Source organism: Centrocercus urophasianus, unplaced genomic scaffold (assembly GCF_019232065.1).
Source record: "Centrocercus urophasianus isolate 14NV4802_14NV808 unplaced genomic scaffold, USGS_Curo_1.0 seq_26, whole genome shotgun sequence".
In the NCBI taxonomy this organism is placed as follows: domain Eukaryota; kingdom Metazoa; phylum Chordata; class Aves; order Galliformes; family Phasianidae; genus Centrocercus; species Centrocercus urophasianus.
The window spans coordinates 14,758,826-14,778,308 of NW_024884822.1; the positions used below are offsets into that span (position 1 = coordinate 14,758,826).

Below are 19,483 nucleotides of genomic sequence, written 5' to 3' on the forward strand. Positions count from 1 at the left end.
GCTGGAAATGTGGTTTTCATCTGCCTGGCCTGAGCTTGAAGCAACTGAGCTGGACCGCTGCAGGCACAGACACCATCCTTTGGCTCTGTTAATTACAGCAGTGAGTGATTCAGTCCAGAGTGATGCTGGAGATGAGTTCAGCACGGGGTTGGCATTGGACTCTGCTGCCATTTTGTGCAACTCTGCTGGGATGCACCAGGCCATGACTGAAGGCTGGGAACACCGTAAAAAGCCTAATAAATGATTATTTTAGAACTGCTTTCAGTTCTTTCAGAAGCGTTAAATGTCTTTTTCACCGGGGGTTAAAACAGCTGGGTGCCACTGGGCGGCCCTCGGGACTTTGGAGAGTGCAGAGGGGACAAAAGGAAGAGGAGGGCGGCTGTGCGAGTGGTGAGGAGCAAGGGGGAAGAGTCAAAGGGTTGAGGGGAGCGAAGGGAGGCACGGGGGTGGAGGGAACCGCTGGAAGAGCAGCGAAGAGCAGCGCAGAGCAGCGAGGAGCAGCGCGGAAAACAGCGCGCTCTTTGCGCGGCTGCCCCGCGCGTGGCCGCCAGGGGGCGCTGTGGAGCACGGGCAGGGCGGTCCGCCGGGGCGGAGCGAGGGCGGCCGCGGTGGCTGCCGGGGCGGCGCGGGGCGTTTGCGGCACGGCGGGGATCGGAGGTGACCGCGTTGTGGGAGCGGGCCGGGGGTGTTGGGGGGGCGTTTGGCCCCATTGCCGTTTCCCGGCCCGGCGGTGCCGAGCGGCCGTCTCCTCTCCCTGGAAAACTCCCACCCCCGCCGCACGGTGGGGAAGCCCCCGTTGCCGGGCGCTGCCCCGCGGGCTTTCTGCAGGAAATGCCCCGGATCGAGCGGCTGTGCGATCAGACTGCGCAAAGACGTGGCGGGGCGGGACGTTGTGAGGAACGAGGCGGCAGGAAAGCATAGTAAACAACAAAATATGTAACGGAGGGGGCTGTGATGAGACCTGCTCCTCTCCCGGGCGCTCGCGGGGCTCTGCCTTTTGCTGCCGCTGTTAAATCCCTGCTTCGTCCGAGGCCGGGCTGAGTGCTGAGGAGCTCCCAGACCTCCAGCGCCTTTAGCCGTGCGCGCCCCGAGCTGCGGGGAGGCGCACGCCGAGCATTGGAGGATGCTGGGGTCGGGAAAGAGCCCTGGGACCGTTAATCCAGCCCTACCCCGTGCTTTCGTGCTCGTGTTGCCCTCTTTTAGGGTTATGCCCGCGTTTTCTCGAGGCTTCGTTTGTGTTTGTGGTTTGTGACGTTTGCGTTTCTGGTTTTGGAAGGAGGGAAGCTCTGTCGAAATGGCGAAGATTGAGAAAATGAGCATCCTGGGAGTGAGGAGTTTCGGTGTGGAGGACAAAGATAAACAGATTATCACCTTCTTTAATCCCCTGACTATTCTGGTGGGACCCAACGGCGCAGGGAAAACGGTGAGAGCTCTGCTGCCAGCCCTGGGTCCGGCCGAGTCCCACGTGGTGCTTTTCTTAGGAAACCGGTGGTGCCAATTAGCATGATTAATCATTAAGGTTGGGAAAGATCGCTGAGATCATCTGCCCCAGCCATCGCCCCGTCCCCACCGTGCCTGCAAAAACTGCTTCTGCAAAACATCTTCTCATGGTGCTGAGAAGTGAAATGTCGTGTCTTATTTCTCCCCCCCCTCCTGTCTTTTATTTGTGAGTATTTAGGGTTATCGCTGTGTTTTGATGTTGCCCATCTTTTTTATTCTGAATTGTTCTAATTACGTGCTTCTTTCTGTTCTCTCAGACCATCATCGAGTGCCTTAAATACATCTCCACTGGAGATTTCCCTCCTGGTACCAAAGGAAATTCGTTTGTTCATGACCCGAAGGTAAAAGCCCCAGTGATTAGATCTAGTAGATTTAGTGCATGTGTAGTCCTCAGTAAGAACCCCAGCTGCACTCAGGCTTGTGGTGAAAATAGGGATACTCAAGGATTTGGTAGACGTGAGCTGACCATATTATTTCAAGAAAAACAGAAGTAGGGGTTTCTAGAAGCTGGCAGGGCTGGTACTCATTTGGAGGTTGAGAAGAGTTTTCCTTACTCACTCTCTTGTTGTTTCTACTGAAGGTTGCCAACGAAACAGATGTGAGAGCTCAGATTCGATTGCAGTTTCGAGATGTGAATGGCGAGCTCGTAGCTGTCCAACGATCCATGGTTTGTACCCAGAAAAGCAAGAAAACAGAATTTAAAACACTTGAAGGGGTCATTACCAGAACAAGGTAAGTTTTTTACTGACTTCAGTGTCAAATTCGGTTTGAGAGCTGCATATTTTTATGTATAAAATGAGAAAACTTCACAAAGTTGCTGCCTGTGCTCTTAGATGAAAGGTTTGGAGTTCTAGCACTTGATCTATCAGTTGATTCAAAATCTCCAAATGGTTGGGAAGCCATTGTTTTAAGAACTGCTGGCATCTATTGACTTGTGTTTATTTGAGAGTCGTATTACTAATAATGTAGATTGAAAGTAGCATTGCATGGAAGATGCAATCTGTACTTCCTGTAGCACCACTTTCAGTTTCAGGGCACGGTCAGCCCATGCTTAACTCCAGTCTTCACTGTTTAAGAAGTGTGTTCACTTGCCTATTATTCAAAATTGGTTTTGCTCCCTCTGGTGGTTCTGCAGAGCTTTTTGATGTGTACTGCTCGACTAGAAAGGTTCACTGTGAAGTGCCAATGATGTAAATGGCAATTACGTACTTTAAAAATTGTTACTCTTAGCAAGCTTGGTAACCAGTACAATGGAAAATGCTTGTAGTGTTGTTGTTGTTCTTAATTAAAAAAAAAAACTTAGAGTTGCTGATAACTCTGTGGCTTTTCTTTCTGTGCTCAGTAGGCATGGCGAGAAGGTCAGCCTCAGTTCCAAGTGTGCAGAAATTGATCGGGAGATGATCAGTGCCCTCGGCGTTTCCAAGTCCGTGCTGAACAACGTCATTTTCTGCCACCAAGAGGAATCCAACTGGCCATTAAGCGAAGGGAAGGCCCTGAAACAAAAGTTTGATGAGATCTTCTCAGCAACGAGGTTTTTCTTTGTCCTGAGGCGTCGTTCCATCCGTCAGTAGTGATGGCTGTGTTGCCAACAGGTTCTGACAGTTGTGTGATGTCTTTTTATTTTCTTTTTTTAAGGTATATTAAAGCACTGGAAACTCTCCGTCAAGTACGGCTGAAACAAGGCATGAAAGTAAAGGAGTGTCAGACAGAACTGAAATACCTAAAACAGAATAAAGAAAAAGCCCAGGAAATCCAGGACAATCTTGCCAAGACAGAAGCTCAGCTGTCTGCTTCTAAGGAGAATATAAAATCTATTGAGAGTCAGCTTGACCCTTTAAAGGTAGTTTGTGTGTTACTTGCATTAAGATTTTAGTATAAAACAACACATAAGTAAAAAAGAACAGAGCAAAATGTCAAAGCCGGAGGGGTGTCCTGATTAAAACCATACACATTTATGTTGTTAACTAACCATGTATTCTGCAGCAGAATTAAGCAGCAAAGCTCAGATGCTGCTCTAATCTGTATGCAGATGTTGGAGGCATGAGAGCAGTCTGTGAAACTGTTGTAGCAGCACTGGGGTGGGTTTTTGTATCTTAATTTAAAAGATCTCTGTTTAATATTTAGCTGTTGCCCATAAAACTGTTGTGAACCGTAACTAAAACTGAATGAAAATTGTGGGGTTTTTTTGTTTCAAAGTATTTCATAACACTGAAAGTTTTACACTTTAGGGTCCTGTATTGCATAGAGCATCATAAACCAATGAGATTTCTTACTTGCACCCTTCTTTCCTTTGCAGAGTTCTCTGGCAGCAGTTGAGAAGAATCTCATGAAAGTAATGTCACTGGACAACGATGTGAAAGCCCTGGAGAGCAGGAGGAGGCAGATGGAAAAGGATAATCAAGATCTGCAACAGAAAATGGAAAAGGTTGCCCTTCAATTCCATGCTGCCATGCTTTCTGCAGAAAAATCAGTCTGCTTTTTGCTACCAAATGAGCTATGCACCAGATGCTGGTTAAGAACACTTCCGTTGCCCAAGTGGCTCACTTGATAATTCTTGGGTTCTGTTATTCTAAAACCCTTGTTGTTTTTGAACATCATTGTGTTGTTTATAAACTCATGTTTAAAAGCTGACTTTATTTTCTGTTTGGAGAGCAGGTTTTTCAAGGAACAGATGAACAGCTCAGGGACAGATACAGGAACCACCAGAGAACAGTGAAGGAAAAGGAGAAGAGGTTGTCAGACTGCAAGCGAGAATTAGATAGAGCCTCTAAAGAATGCCAGAGGTTTAACAATGAGAAGTCAGAGCTGCTTATTGAACGAGGTACATTGGTCTATAAACTTGCATTTATTTCTCATGCCATTAAGATCTGAAATAGGTTTGATAAGAATTGCAGATATTTGGAAAGGACAAAGCCCCAGGAATGTGTGTTGGTGCTGGGTCAGTGTGATCTCACAGGTAACCACACCTCAGCATCCTTCCTCTGGGATTTTTAGTGTGCACTTGTTCTGAGTTACAATTGCAGCATGCAGTACGTTTGTTCTCAGGTGGGGCATCTTTTCTAGAAGTACTCAGATGATTTTTGGTGGTGTAAAACACTGTCAGTTTGGTGACTTTCAACACGTTTGTTTTTGCTGTCTGAGCTTGTACGTGCTATAAGTTAGGAAAATGCCTGCTAGCCAGTTACGACTGTTTGCATCTATTCCAACCAAGAAGCATGTGGAAGCTGAACCTGTAATGTTCTTACTGTAGGGGCAGTCAGAGGACTTTATTCATGGTGAGTTTTCTTCCCTCATGAAGGTCGTCTACAGCTGCAAGCAGATCGTCACCAGGAGCACATCAAAGTGAGGGATTCCCTAATTCAGTCCTTGTCAGCACAGCTGGAATTAGATGGCTTTGAGCAAGCACCTTTTAATGACAGACAGATTGCTGTTTTTCATGAGTTGTTGAAAGAGAGGGAGAAGAGTGATACAGAAGCTGCAAATCAGTTGATGGTAAGGATTTTGTCATGTTTGGGTTGTGTTATTGTTCCATATTGTGTTATTAGTCTGTTGTTAGTCCAGGTGTGTCTTTGTGGTTCTGGCAGAAGGAGTGCTGGGGGGAAGGGGGAACTGGAACCTTTTTTTGCTCTTGTATTTTTTATTATGAGGTGTTTGAACCTTTCCACAAAAATTAGTTTTGAGTGATCTGAATTGCCAAAGCCAATGAGCAGGCAGCTTTGCAGGTTGGTTTTCCTTCTCAGCAGCCATGTCAAGCAAGCAAGAAAGAATTAGAATAGGCAGTTGGTAAGAAAACAAGCAACTTTGTTTTGAAGTTATCTTCAATGTGGAGTTTCAATGTCATAAAACATTACCCTTATGAGTTCACATTTTCTTATGTAAAAACATTCCTGTTAAAGTGCTTCAGTATCAGACTATTTCCATGCCTTGCATTTTAACTGTGGCTATTTTACAAACCAGTGTGAAGGAGCAGTTTGAAAGCTGTGTTTTTCATACGGAGAAAATAACGAACGTATTGCTGCTGGCTTTCAGAGGGAGTTCACACAGAAAGAAGCAATGAAACAAAAACAGATCGATGAAATCAGAGATAGGAAGACTGGATTAGAGAGAACCATCGACCTGAAATCAGACATTCAAAGTAAGAGGCAGGCTGAACTGAAGAATGTAAAATATGAGCTGCGTCAGTTGGAGGGCTCTTCAGACAGAATAATGGAGTTGGATCAGGAGATCATAAAGATGGTGAGTTCATGTGATTGAAACGTTCATACAAGTCTGGAGTGGAAATGCATGCTTAGAATATATTGCTTCAGCTCATGGAGTTGTCAGTATTGTGATAACCATGGCTGTGGTATCATTGGATTCTGTAGATACCAGAAGATTTTCATGGTCTTAAATTACTGACCCAGAAAAATAAGTGCTGTTAGATGTGTTTTTTCCAGATAACTTGCTTATGAAAGAGGCTAGTTGGTTATAAGCACTGCATTTTGTGAAACGTTGTGATTTGCTACATTTCAGAACGTTGCTGTACATTTCCTATGAAAGCATCACAGCCTTTATCATTTTGCATGTGTCCTTTGCAAATCTCGTATTGTTCCTGAACAGCAAATGCTGCTGGGCAGTTTTAAAGAATCACAGAACCACAGAATGGCCAGGGGTGGAAGGGACCTCAAGGATCATGAATCCCCAACCCCCTGCCACACACAGGGCCACCAACCTTCACTTTTAACACCAGCCCAGGCTGCCCAGGGCCCCATCCAACCTGGCCTTGAACACCTCCAGGGATGGACAGGGCATCACAGCCTCTCTGGGCAGCTGTTCCAGCACCTCACCACTCTCTGTAAAGAACTTCCCCTGACATCCAACCTAAATCTCTCCTCCTTCAACTTAAAGAACTTTCCTCTGCTTCCTTTTAGTTAGAATCTTATTGTCTGCTGTGATTATATAATTCTTCTGGGCTTTTATTTTTTTATTTAGGAGCATGAGCTGGAGAAAGCTGAGAGGAACAGCAATGTAGAAACTCTGGAACAGGAAGTGCAAACTCTGCAGAATGAGAAAATCAACCTGGACAAAGTTCTTCGGAGGTTGGACCAGGAGATGGAGCAGCTGAATCTGCATACCACAACTATTACCCAGATGGAGATGCTGAAGAAAGACAAAGTAATTTTTCTATTGTTTCAAAGAAAGGGAAGTGGCATGATCTCAATGCAGTTCTTCCAGGATATGTGTGTCTTTTTATCATGTATTTTTTGTGTGTAAAACTTCAGTGTGACTTCATGGAAACCATTTCCTCTATGAATACTTGAGTGGCATAAACTTGAACGTATGAAAACATTAATTTAAAATGCCTTATTTCTCAAGGCAGACAAAGAGGAGCAGATTAGAAAAGTAAAATCGAGGCATTCCGAAGAGCTGACACTACTGCTGGGATATTTTCCAAACAAAAAACAACTTGAAGACTGGCTTCATGGCAAAAGCACTGAGATTAATGAGACAAGGAATAGACATGCCCTGCTAAAGTAGGTATTGGCTTAATTGATTGTGTCTCCAGAAGTATTTATGCAATTGTGAATTTAAGTGTTGGGAAGTTTAGCATAATTAACGTGCTTGTTACTTTAATTCATGATTGTTTATAGAGATGTCCTCCAAATGAAAGAAAGCAGTCTGCAAAATATATATAATGTGTAGCCAGTATGGTTTGTGTTGGTTGATAAAAGCAAGACATGACATTAGAAGTGTGTCAAAGGCAGCACTAAAAGTAGATGACACAGTATTCTAATACACCTTTAATTATTTATGCCATCCTATCTGAATGAATGTGCTTTGGGGAATAAAATGGTGGCCCTCTGGCTTTCTTACGACTTGCAGAATGGTCGATAACTTCCTGATTTCACTCAACTATATAAAAGAATTAGGAGACATCAACACACTGTGCAGTGATAGTTAAATTTCCACAGAGCCAAAGAGGCAGAATTTGTAGTCTAAGAACAGCCCATAATTCAGAAGTATGGAACACAAACATAAGGATGTGTTTCTTTAATGTAAGAGTTTGTGCATTGATGTTTTAGCAAACAACTGGCATCAGCAGAGCAACAGAAAAATTACATCAGTGCTGAACTAAGAAAGAAAGAAGAACAATTGTCCAGCTATGAAGCAAAGCTTTTTGATGTTTGTGGAAGCCAAGATTTTGACAGTAACCTGAACAAACTGCAAGATGAGATTGAAAGAAGTTCAAAGCAGCGAGGTAAATTTGCCTGAAGCTCTGCATTTCTGCTCATTTTAAATATAAGCCTTCACAAAACTAAGGAAATGTTTGAGCTCTTGACTCTGCCAGGTGTGAAGAGAAGTACAGGGCTGGCAGTGTGGCATTAGATGGCAGTGTGGCATAGTGGGTTAGATCCACAGGGCCAGCTGCTCTCTGAGAGAAAGTTCCAGAAGAAATCATGGGAGCACTTACTTTCACTGGTAATTATCGAGAGATGGCTGAGGTTTAATAAAATAGAATATTTGTGTTGGAGAGAGCCTCAGGCACAGTGCTGAAAGCAGGGACAGCCCTGAATTCAGACCAGGTTGCGTAGGGCCATTTTAGTTTCCTATCTCAGTGATCTCAGTTATAATTTTATTTCATTTGTGGTAAAGGTGTACCTAATTTTGACCTATTATGTGCTATATATCCAACATCATCTGTTTCTTTTTAAACCAGCTGTGCTTGCTGGAGCCACTGCAGTTTATTCACAGTTCATTACACAGCTGACAGAGGAGAACCAGTCGTGTTGTCCAGTTTGCCAAAGAGTTTTTCAAACGGAGGCTGAGCTGCAAGATGTGATCAGTGACCTGCAGTCGAAGCTGCGTCTCGCCCCGGACAAACTGAAGTCAACAGAGTCTGAGCTTAAAAAAAGAGAGAAAAAACGTGATGAGATGATGGGTCTTAGACCAATTAGGTAAAGTACTTAGCAAGTGGTGTTGTTGCAAGCCATTTTCTTTGGAGTTCTTGTTTTTGGATTATTACAAGTTACGTTGACATCTGGGATGCTTGATTTTAGGGTTAGGTAATTCATTCACGAGAGAAATATTTTCCCAGCAATTCTTCTCTGCTCATTTGGACTGCAGTATTAAACTACCTTATAATTTTGGTATTTCTGATCCTTTGATGCTTCTCATGAGAGTGAGACAGAAGTGGTTGTATACTTCCTTTTCGACCAGTCATTTACACCATACAGGAGCAGTTGTCCTTGTTTTTTGTCATTACAGTTTAAAATGGGCAGGTTGGTGGCTGCTGTTTCTAAAGGTTTCACACCACAACACCTTAAATAAGTTTCTCAAAATCGCTGAAGTGGAAATGGCATTCATAGAATGGGAAGTGAACCATTTAATGGGAACACCACTATTTAATAAAATCTTGATTCTGTGGGAGCCTTGAGGTTTTTTCCTTATCCTAAGATCCAGTTCTAGAGTAAAAGAAGAGGAATTTAGAGTGCAGGTAGGTTCCTTGCCAGTGGATCAGAGGCTCTGACTTTGAGATATTTGCAGACCATTATTTTGGAAAGATTGAAGAACTTATGTTAGTGAGTAGACCTTTCCTTCACAAGAGGGCACTCCTGTGCAGTGGATTGTAGGCCCTTTTGTAGCACTTGCTGTACTGATACCAAAAACCAGAAGAGATTGATTTGTTTGGTTGGTTTTGTTTTTAAATCTCACCTGCCTTAGGGGATACTATTTGGGCTAAATTCATTCAATAGATTTTGTGGTCTTAAGCTTACACTGCTGGATTTTTGTTTTATTTAAGGCAAACTGTAGTGGAACTCCAAGAAAGGGACATACCAGACTTGAGGAACAGGCTGCAGACTGTGAACAGGGATTTTGCACGCCTGAAGGGTGAGATAGAAGAACAGGAAACACTTTTGCAGACAGTTCTGTCTGAAAAGGAAGGTGCTAATGCATGTTTACAGGACATAACTCTCATGGAAAGGTACCAGGTACGTGTTTGTAATTTCTGTCCATATGTAAAGTGACACTTGTTTGCTGCCAAGTGTTTAAGTAGTTATTCAACAATACTACAAAGAATTTGAGGAGTTAATACTTTTCAAACACGTAAAAATAGTTTATAAGACAGCATAACATAGCTGATCTTGATGCTAATCATAGAGCATAGAAGCATCAGGGTTGGAAAAGACCATTCTGATCTTCTAGTCCAACCATCAACACGTTGTCCAACTGTTGACCCATCATGTCAATCCATCTGTTGTGTTGGCAGAGATTATAGGAAACAAGTCAAACAGTTCTCCTGTTGCAGAGACAGGTTGTATGTGTAACTCCTTTGGGGTAGCCTGGGTACCTCAGAAGTCTGCCCATACTGACTAATTTCCTCTCACCAGTAGGGATGCCAGCTTCCAGCAGCCTGTGGGCTAACATAACCCTGTGCTAATGATGTGATGTTGCTCCAGCAGAGGAGGTGCACTTGAAGGTGCTTTGAGTCATACATGCCTCAAGCTCCCAGGTTGTTTCCGCGTGCCAAAGATTAAAGAAAAGAAAGAAAAGCCTGTTGTTAAACACTAATATAGTAATAGCAGCACTTTCATCTTACTTTCAGACTGATATTAGGGACGTTGAAAGAAAAATTGCTCAGCAGGAGGCTAAGCTGCTAGGGGTCGATTTAAATAGAACTGTTCTGCAAGTAAGCCAAGAGAAACAAGAGAAAAAACACTTGTGGGATACAGGTGGGTCGTACAAGTCTGGTATTTCGTTTTTATATTGCAAACAATATTCTGACTTGCTGTCGTTAAAGTAGAAATTTTAGTTTACTTATTTTCTGTTTGGAAATAACCATATTCTCATAGTTCTTGTTTGTTGGTTGTTGCTGGGGGAGGCATAACAACTTTCTTAAATACGGAAGACATAAAATGTCATTAATAATGTATCGACGTTTCACTGTGTGTGTGGTTTTATCTGCAGTTACTAGCAAAATTGAGTTAAATCAGAAAATGAAACAAGACCAGCAAAATCAAATTCAGGAGCTGAAGAGTACAGTGAATGAACTCAGAGCAGAGAAACTGCAGATTTCCAGCAGCTTGCAGCGTCGTCAGCAACTGGAGGAACAAGCAGTGGAATTAACCACTGAATTTCAGTCCTTATGCAGAGAGATCAAGGTAGGACATAATGAGAAACCCTTGTTGGGTCGTTGTTGGTCGTTGACAGAATGTGAAAATGAAAAGGGCTTTCTTAACTGCTTTTCAGGAAGCAAAGGAACAGGTATTTCCTCTGGATGCAACTTTAGAAAAACTGCAGCAAGACAAGGAGGATCTAATTAATAAAAGGACTGCAAGTAATAGAGAAATACAAGAGAAGGTTTGTTTGCATTTGACTGGTTGGGTGATAGGATTACATGCTGGTTTGGGGGCATGGGTGTGGAAGCCTTGATAACAAGTTGGCTTTTAGGAAACAGCAGAGGCTGTTGCTAATGCTTTTGTTTTGTGGAACTTTAGGGGAAAAAAAGGAGCATCACCAATTGTAATGTAATCTTGGGTGGTCTACTGAAAGGCTTCTGGGGACCTTTGGTAATATTGAGGGCTTTTGGTGCCACAGGTCACTAATGAGTAGATCTGGGAGGAGCAGCAAGAATGGCTGCGAGCTGCCCTTGGTAAGAGGCAAACCTGTCTTTCTCAGGTGTTCCTCTTGTCTAAGCACAAATGAGTATTTACCATTTACTTTGGAAAGCAGCATGAAGGAGCATCTGGGTTTCAAAAGTCAGAGTATTTTGTTGGTAAATGAAAGGGAATTACAATAAGGCATTGTGTCTTGCAAATAGTGTTGGCCAGTTATCTGTGATGTAAGTGATAAGTCACTTCTGTGAGCCTGCAACTCATTTCAAGTGTTTTCCCTGCAGATGAACGGCATAAAAGAGAAAGTTAAAGATATAAATAAGTACATGAAAGAAATTGAAAGCTATATTCAACAAGGAAAGGAAGAATATAAGAAGGTAACCTAAAAACAATCAATAAAAATCTGCTTTTAAAAGCATTTGTGTACGTAAATAATACACCTCTTTTTTTATTTCTTTAGCAAAAGGAGTGTGAACTCGATGAAGTAAATTCTCAGTTAGCTGCCTGTGAGAAACAGAAGGAAAAGATTAGTAAAGAGATGGAAGTTATTCGGCAGGATATTGACACTCAAAAAGTAGGTGCACTGTTTGAGAGTATCCTTTGTGTAGTTGAAGTGATTTCAGTCTGCTGGTGCACATGAGGTATTTAATGATCTGTTGGTCAGAGTGGCTGCTGTGTGGGGCACTGGGCTTAAAAAAGAAAACAAGAATTCCTGTGATTTATATACACACAAAAACATCTCCATTTTGTGGCATTTCCAAGAGAGTTAAATCCACTGTGATAATAGCCAGCCTTTTCCAAAGCAGCTTTCTGTGGGAAATAACCTGCCTTCTCAAAGAAGGCTGCTGCAAGGTGTTTTTCACTGAAGGTACCAGGGGTAGTTTGTCACTTTGGATTTGGTCTCGTGCACAGAATTCTTGCTGTGTGTGTTTCCAGCTCTGCTCACGTTCTGTACAGGAGCGGTGCATTCCTCTTACCTCTGCAATTGAGTTTGGGGGCCACACGATCTTCTCACTTGTATCATTGATTAATATTCACACACAGGATCACTCTTAGGTTTATCTGATAACTATTTCAAGTATCTTTTCAAATTGAAATATGCTGATTTCCACATGCCCTGCTTCTAGTACAAAATGAGTTCGTACTGTGATGGTTTTCAGTGTTGTCGGTTGTTCTGTGCTCAGCGCATGTTGTTGAGTTGTGCAGCCCTCGACTTTGTAACTGAGAATTGATACACTGAAACTCGATAGAACTTCTTGCTTTCTGTGGAAACAGATCCAGGAGAGATGGCTGGAGGATAATCTTACTTTGAGGCAGCGGAATGAAGAGCTAAAAAAAGTTGAAGACGATATAAAACAACTGGTCAAGGAGATGGGAGAAATGAAAGTCCCACAGCTGAAAAAGTAAGCATCTTCAGAACAGAGCAGCATGTTTTGTGTAAGAATTCATTAAATATCTGAATGCAGTGTTCACTGTGTCTCAGTGTTTCCTGTGTTCTTAGTTGTACCTTTCTCCCCGTTCACGTGGACTGCTTCCTCCTTCAGACTCATGCTTGCGTATGATCCCCATGACAACAAAGATGACTTGGTGAAATTACAGAGTTCTTCTATCTACTAATTACGCACATAACCTGTTCCAATCTAAGCCATTGCTTCTAACAATTTCCACTCGTTAGTCCACATTCAAAAGGCAGCATGTCTCTGGTTGAGGATAGTTTATTTGCAGTTTTCTCAGATAGGTCTCAGCAGGAAAGTCTGTGTCTATTTCTGTAGTTTAATAGCAGCTTAATATTGAGATGATAAACGTTTTTGAGAAGGAATTATCCCCATTCAGCTCTTTACATGCAAACTATTTGTTTAGCTTACCCAACTGGTAGAGCGCCCAATTGTTCCTTGAATTTTTTTTTCCTCAGTATCCTCATGGAATTCCTGCAATTAAGTCAACTGTAGCACTTTGGACTTTGAGTGTGATAATTTCCCATTCAGAATAGTGACTGAAATATATTTAAGTTTGCTAAGAACATATTTTAACTACATCTTAGTTCCAGCAACGTTAATACTGTAATTTTGACTTACAAACTTTATGTGTGCAAAAGAACGAGCTGCTGTCTGAAAGGTGCTACAGCTTAGAACCTTGTTCAAAATATTGAGAGACACTACATGCAAAAGAGTTATTGATCAGTTGTGGTTTGGCAGCGAGCAGAAACATTTGGAGGAGAAAATAGAAGGTCTGAAAAGAAACCATCACGTTGCACTGGGCCGGCAGCGTGGATTTGAGGAAGAGATTGTGCGGTTCAAAAAGGAGCTTCGAGAGTCACAGTTCAAGGATGCAGAGGAAAAGCACAGGGAGATGATGATCATTATGAGAACAACAGAGCTGGTGAACAAAGATTTGGACATTTATTACAAGGCCCTCGATAAGTAAGTATTGTTGTGTGAGGTTAGTTCTTGTGTTTTGTGTAGTTTTCATTACCACTGATAGCCTTGATGCAAAAGCAGCTTGCAGTATCAAACTTCCTAAGAGAACTTGTAGAAATAGTAAATTGTTGCAACTCTTTGAGGTGTTTAATTATTTCTGTTAATAAATGAATATATTTAATCATAGAATTGTGGAATGACCTGGGTTGAAAAGGACCATAGTGATCATCTGGTTTCAGCCACCCTGCTGTGTGAAGATAGCAAGCTGTGCACTGATGTGTTACTTCCATTGTTTTTGCATTTAGCCTAAATAACCAATTGCTGTAACCTTCCTTTTTCTGCTTTCTGAAGAAAGCTGATTCCTGAAAGCAAAGTGAATGAATGAAAACGTGCTACAGACTGCACAGGTTTGGTAGAATCTGGGAACTCTGTAGAGTATATAAAGTTAAAAAGTGCATTGGTGTGATGTTGACTGGAGTTTAGTGTAGATTTAGGTAAGTTCAGTGATCATTGCAGTTTTATTCTCAGGTCTCTGTAGGACCCTTTTTGAGTACTGCTTGTACATCTCAGGAGTCATATTTGCATTACAGCAATTCACGTTGAGAGAGGCATTGGGGAAATGAACCCAACACATGACACATTTGTGCCTTCTGTGCTGAAATCCTGGCATGAAATAACCTTTTGCTCTGCTGCCTCTGGTGATTGGAAGATTTCTAGACCATAAACACATTCACCTTCATTTTTAAATGAAAACTGATGGAAGAGCCAGGAACCTTCAGGCTGTTCCTCTGTCCCTATTGCTTTCTAGTTGTTCTTCCCACTTGAAGGCGTTTTTGGGAAGCTTTTGTAAGTGTGTGTCCCAGCACTGCTGATTCTGCTCATACCATACCATACATACGATCTGCCATGTAGATTTCTTGTTCCACATGATCTTCTTTACAGGTAAACAGTTGTGTTTGCATTAAAGAATGTTGCAATACAGAGGTGAGGCTTGGTTTTGTTTTTTACCCTTTTCCAGTGTGGGTGGTTTTGTACTTATATCAGAGAAAGCAGAGATGAAAAGAAGTGCAACTTGCATTGGATGGAAAGTGTAGTGAACTTTGTGATTGTTCCTGCTTCCCCTGGAAGCTTGTTTCATGCTTTTGGACTGACCGACCAAAAATAGCATCTCTAACACTGTAAACAAATAGAAAGTAAAATATACAGCACCCTGAACAATAAAAAGTTTCCATGTTGAAAAGAAGTGACTGAGAAAGGTTGATAAAGGTTTCTTAAGTCTTGCATGGCGTAGAGAAGGGGCAGAGGAAATGATTGTGAAAGTTCCAAGTAGCAGTTTGAGATACAAGGTAGAGCACCTTCTGGGCATACAGAATAAAGCCTTGGCACACAGAGTTCCAAGTTGGAGGATAAGCTAAATGCAGTCATGGAGATTGTAGTTCAGAAAGTCGGGTCTCAAAGGCTGTTGAACAGTGGGGTATAGAGGAGCTCTGCTTTAATCAGCCTTAATGACAACATGCATGCATTTAGTATTTGAACGTAAAGCCGTCCAGAATTGATTCTGTGAAGGTGTAAGCTGTTCTTTTATCATTCCTTCCTTTCAGCTTAAATGGAAATGCAATCCAAGAATTTCCCTTTTAGAATTCAGACTCTTTTTGTGTGGTATCAGGCCATCTATTGTTTCTATTTAAGGCAAAACAGGAAGGCAGACTTGTAATTTCAAGAAAAATAGATAAGCATCACTTATTGGTAATCGTCTGAAAAATCAGTGAAACGAAATGTTAACTCTAATGGCCAGAGACTGAAAGCTGTACATGCAGCTGGGAAAACATGACATTTGTGTGTTCTTTTATGCTATCTATTGATCTTTATTGATTTAATGCTTAGAGGCTTTTGATAGTTGCTGGTGAAGAATGCATTCTTGGATTTAATCAAGTAAATAGTAGAGCATGCTTTTTCTTTCTTCAGACTTAACTAATCCTCTTAGAGTCAAGACTTCAGTATTCCTCAGAACAGGTAGAAGTGATTCCTGTAAGAGGGGAAGTGGGAAAAGTACGCGTAAGAAGTCAATTTCAGAATTACTTTTGAATGCAGACCTGGTTTTTTTTTTTGGAAAGAAACTGTTTGCATCAAGCAAGCAAGCTTTTTTTTTTTCTTTTTTTTTTTTTCCTTTTTGTTTCATTAAAAACACTGCGTTTAAAAGTGCATTAGAAAAGTAGCATCGTGTCCTTTTTTGAATGCTTTCCTGAGGATTCAGCTGTTTCTGGACAGAAGACTTGTTGATAATTCTGGTTGGGGAATTAAAACATTTTAAATGATATCCTGTGCCACTCTCGCTGCTGAAGAGAAAGGTAGCTCTAGTCATGACACCCATTTAGCTAATTAATTGTACATGTCTGCACTCAAGGTGAATGAGTTGTCAGTATACTCTTAGTGAAAGTATTTAGAGAATGGAAAGGGAGCTTTTCCCTTCTCCTGTAGCCCATAGTAGTTTGCAGTGGCTTGTATCAAAATGTGTGGCTTTTTGTTCCTCTTTAGAGCAATAATGACGTTTCATAGCATGAAGATGCAAGAAATCAACAAGATAATCCGCGACCTTTGGCGAAGTACCTACAGAGGACAAGGTGTGTATTTGTAGTGTTGTCCCTGTGGATCTGCTTTATACTCAGCACTGCATACTGAAAACTGTTTCTTCAAACTATTGAAAATCCGGGAGGTGGAAATGGTTGGTTCCCTTCAGAAGGCTGTGTCTGTTGGTTACCACTGTTGTGTCCTTTTTGTTACACGTTTTGTAGTTGGCTCTGTGACAAATGGAGGTAATTTTCCTTTTTCCGTGTCTTCCCAAGTTGAGGTTTCTTTGAGCCAGGGAAACTGCTGTCAAATTCTCACCTTTATTTCTCCAGTTTAAAAACAGAAATCATTTGAAAGTATTATCTGTTGGTGGGAGTTACAAGTAGATTTGTGTAGCTTCTGTGTGCTGTGTCTCTCAATTTAATATAATTTAGCCATCTAATGATATGGCATTTTTAAAGATGTTTAACAATGGAAAAACTGTCTCCATTTTCAGATATTGAATATATAGAAATCCGTTCTGATGCAGATGAGAACATTTCAGCATCTGATAAAAGAAGGAGTTACAATTACAGAGTAGTGATGATAAAGGGAGATACGGCGCTGGACATGCGAGGAAGGTGCAGTGCTGGGCAAAAGGTAATGAGTGTCTGTGAGTTATTTGGCAGCCACGCCTTGAGATGTCTCCTCTCTTACATTTCCCTGTCCAGGTGGTTTTAATGGTCACAGAAAATGAAACCAGGGAATGCAGCAAAACAGTGCACAGCATTTTACAATGCGTACAGCAGTAAATCTTGAAAAGGTCTTCTGTGAAGAGATGTGACGGCGTTGTTTCTCGGATGTGAAAAATGCTGTCAAGTTCTCACCTGCATGTAGAAGCATATTTGTTTTGAAAACTCTGTACTAATGTCAGAGGGAATCCAAAACTTCTTATAGAACATCACAGTAGGCAAAGATGCATCTTCTCCTTAAGCAGTTATGCTAAAATGTTATGTAAATGAGAGTGAAACTTGTTCATGGTGTCTTTGCTGATATTCTGAGAATCTTTCTTTGATTGTGAGCAGTGATGACAGTAGTTGTTATGTTTGGAAAGTATTTTTGCTAGCCCTGTTTCCATCAAGCGTTCTATGATTTTCACTAATTCATGGGAGCTAATAAAAACACGATGAGGTCTGATAATACCAAACTAATATGTGAGCTGTTAAATAGTACCATCTTCAGTTTTAGTAAGGAGTGTGAGGTCAGTAGTTCAAGCTGGGTGATGCAGATTTCCACCCTCCTTGCACTGTTGGGATGAAGCTTCAGCAGTGAGAAGAGGCAGTGCTGATGGCAGTGCTGAAGCATCCTTAGCTCCAGTATCTCCAGGACTTTGATTATTTCACTTCTCTCCTGTTTTCCAATAGTACTTTGTAGAATGGACCTTTCAATTCAATTCAAGTTTTAATGTAGTTCTTCAATAACTAATTAGCTCACGTCAGTACGTTGTTATGTGAACTTAAGTCACAGTGTGTCGTGGCATTAGAAATAGGATGTTACACAAGGGTTCTCTATGAGCACTGAGATTTTTTGGTTCCTCAGGTACTTGCTTCTCTCATCATCCGTCTCGCTCTGGCAGAAACATTCTGCCTCAACTGTGGCATATTGGCACTGGATGAACCTACTACCAATCTTGATCGAGAAAATATAGAATCTCTTGCACATGCCCTCGTGGAGTAAGTAATCTCTTCTTGTGAGGCTTGGATACTTTTCAAATTTTATTATCAATCAGCAGAAGTAAATTGTATGTCTTTGCTGACATAGGCAGGGCAGTAGCAATAGATTCTCTGTTCTTTACTTGGAAGAGGAAAATATTTCTTCTGTAATTTGGGGGGGGTGTCGCTCTTATGTGTTGTTTCTTTTTTAACGTGAGTGAAAAGAAGTACTTAAAACTAGAAGTACTAAAACTAGAATGTGATATATGTGCACTGAATAGCTTGTCTTTGTAGGATAATAAAAAGCCGCTCACGACAACGGAACTTTCAGCTCCTGGTGATAACCCACGATGAAGATTTTGTGGAACTCCTCGGCCGTTCCGAATATGTGGAAACCTTCTACAGGATCAAGAAGAACATTGATCAGTGCTCCGAGATCATGAAGTGCAGCGTCAGCTCCCTTGGCTCATATGTTCATTAATGTTTTAAGTCAATGTGTGTTACAGATTGGCTTACAGAACTCAGAGGAAGGCATCTGAAAATACTGTCTTCGTATCACGTGGTATCGTGAAGGTTTTAGCTGGCCTCTGAAACTATTATACATTTAAACTTGGTATCTGTGTGCATTTCTGACCTGGTTTGAATATCATCATTATTTGGGAGAATGTAACGAATAGGAAGTAGCTACCTTTTAGATACATTTTATGCTTTAAAAGTGAAAATAAAGTGTTGGTGGTCTTTGTATATGTCCTGGAATACATCTGGTTGCAGATTCTTTGGAATGGCTGTAGTTTTATCAAAACCATACAGCTTGCTCTCCATCACTCTCTTATGTTAAGTTCAAGATGGATTCACATCTCTAGCCACAGTTTGTTCATAGCTGCCTTCCTGGGCTGCAGAAAACTGACAGCCTTCACAAAGGACATTGCTGTTGTTTCTGTGAGGTACCCTTGCTCAGAATCTTCACGAAGTATAATACCTTCCTTAAGAATAAAGGAAAGTCCCTTCTGACTAGATGAGTGAATGGATGACAGAAGCATATTCTAACCATATTCTCTTTCTTTATTGTGGGCAGAACTGCCGTTTACTGTCATTTAGCTGAAGATGATGAAGTTTATAGGAATTACGGCAAAATCTGGATTAATTGGTCATGGTTTTATCTTTCGGAGTATCTAGACAAGTTCTCTGAAAATGATAACAAAAACGCCTTGGAGAGTTAATCTGCAGGAGGGCTGAGCTTCACCTGTGCTGCTCAGAGCTCTTCTGAGTCTCTTTGCCTTGGTACAGCAGCAACTCATGGCCAAAGGGAACCTACCAAATAGAATGGCAGCCAAAAATCCAACTGGGCCTGATCATCAGAAGTGTTGAGCTTTTAGATGTGGTGTCTGTGAAGTCACACAGGCCCTGAGGGTTGTGATGTCTGTGTCCAAATAAGGGAGCATCTATTCGAGATTGAATTGGGCGTAAGTGTACTAACAGAAGCTGGAATTAGAGCTCTTTAGTCTCTTGCAGACACCAAATGTTATCTGAACCTGAGATGACAGTGAATGACTCAGTTTCAGAGACAGAATCTATAAACCGCTACCAAAACTGACTTTGAGCAGCAAGTTTCTCTTCGGGAAATGCAGGAATGAACCTGGGAATGTTTCACGCCGCCTTCTTCCTGCTCCAGGAGGCAGGGATTCCTTTGTCCCACGCTTCCCCACGCACCAGG

The 19,483-nt window shown here is 41.7% G+C and overlaps 1 protein-coding gene across 3 annotated transcripts; it reads left to right on the forward strand.

Moving 5' to 3' along the window:
- The first annotated feature begins 611 nt into the window (after positions 1-611).
- Positions 612-18,513, forward strand: RAD50 (RAD50 double strand break repair protein). 3 transcript variants are annotated; one of them, XM_042826467.1, is made up of 26 exons: positions 612-657; positions 1,277-1,423; positions 1,758-1,841; positions 2,081-2,232; positions 2,843-3,031; positions 3,136-3,340; positions 3,797-3,925; positions 4,156-4,321; positions 4,799-4,992; positions 5,530-5,736; positions 6,472-6,654; positions 6,856-7,013; positions 7,563-7,738; positions 8,198-8,435; positions 9,281-9,470; positions 10,085-10,211; positions 10,447-10,640; positions 10,729-10,839; positions 11,378-11,470; positions 11,554-11,667; positions 12,369-12,496; positions 13,289-13,513; positions 16,046-16,131; positions 16,575-16,717; positions 17,657-17,790; positions 18,064-18,513. In XM_042826467.1, the coding sequence occupies exons 2-26, from the start codon at positions 1,295-1,297 to the stop codon at positions 18,248-18,250; spliced, it is 3,942 nt and encodes a 1,313-aa protein (XP_042682401.1). In that variant the 5' UTR covers positions 612-657; positions 1,277-1,294; the 3' UTR covers positions 18,251-18,513. The 3 variants fall into 3 exon arrangements, with proteins under 3 accessions (XP_042682401.1, XP_042682403.1, XP_042682402.1); XM_042826469.1 differs by having other exon boundaries at positions 2,846-3,031; XM_042826468.1 differs by lacking the exon at positions 612-657 and having other exon boundaries at positions 1,088-1,423.
- The last annotated feature ends 970 nt before the right edge of the window (positions 18,514-19,483 follow it).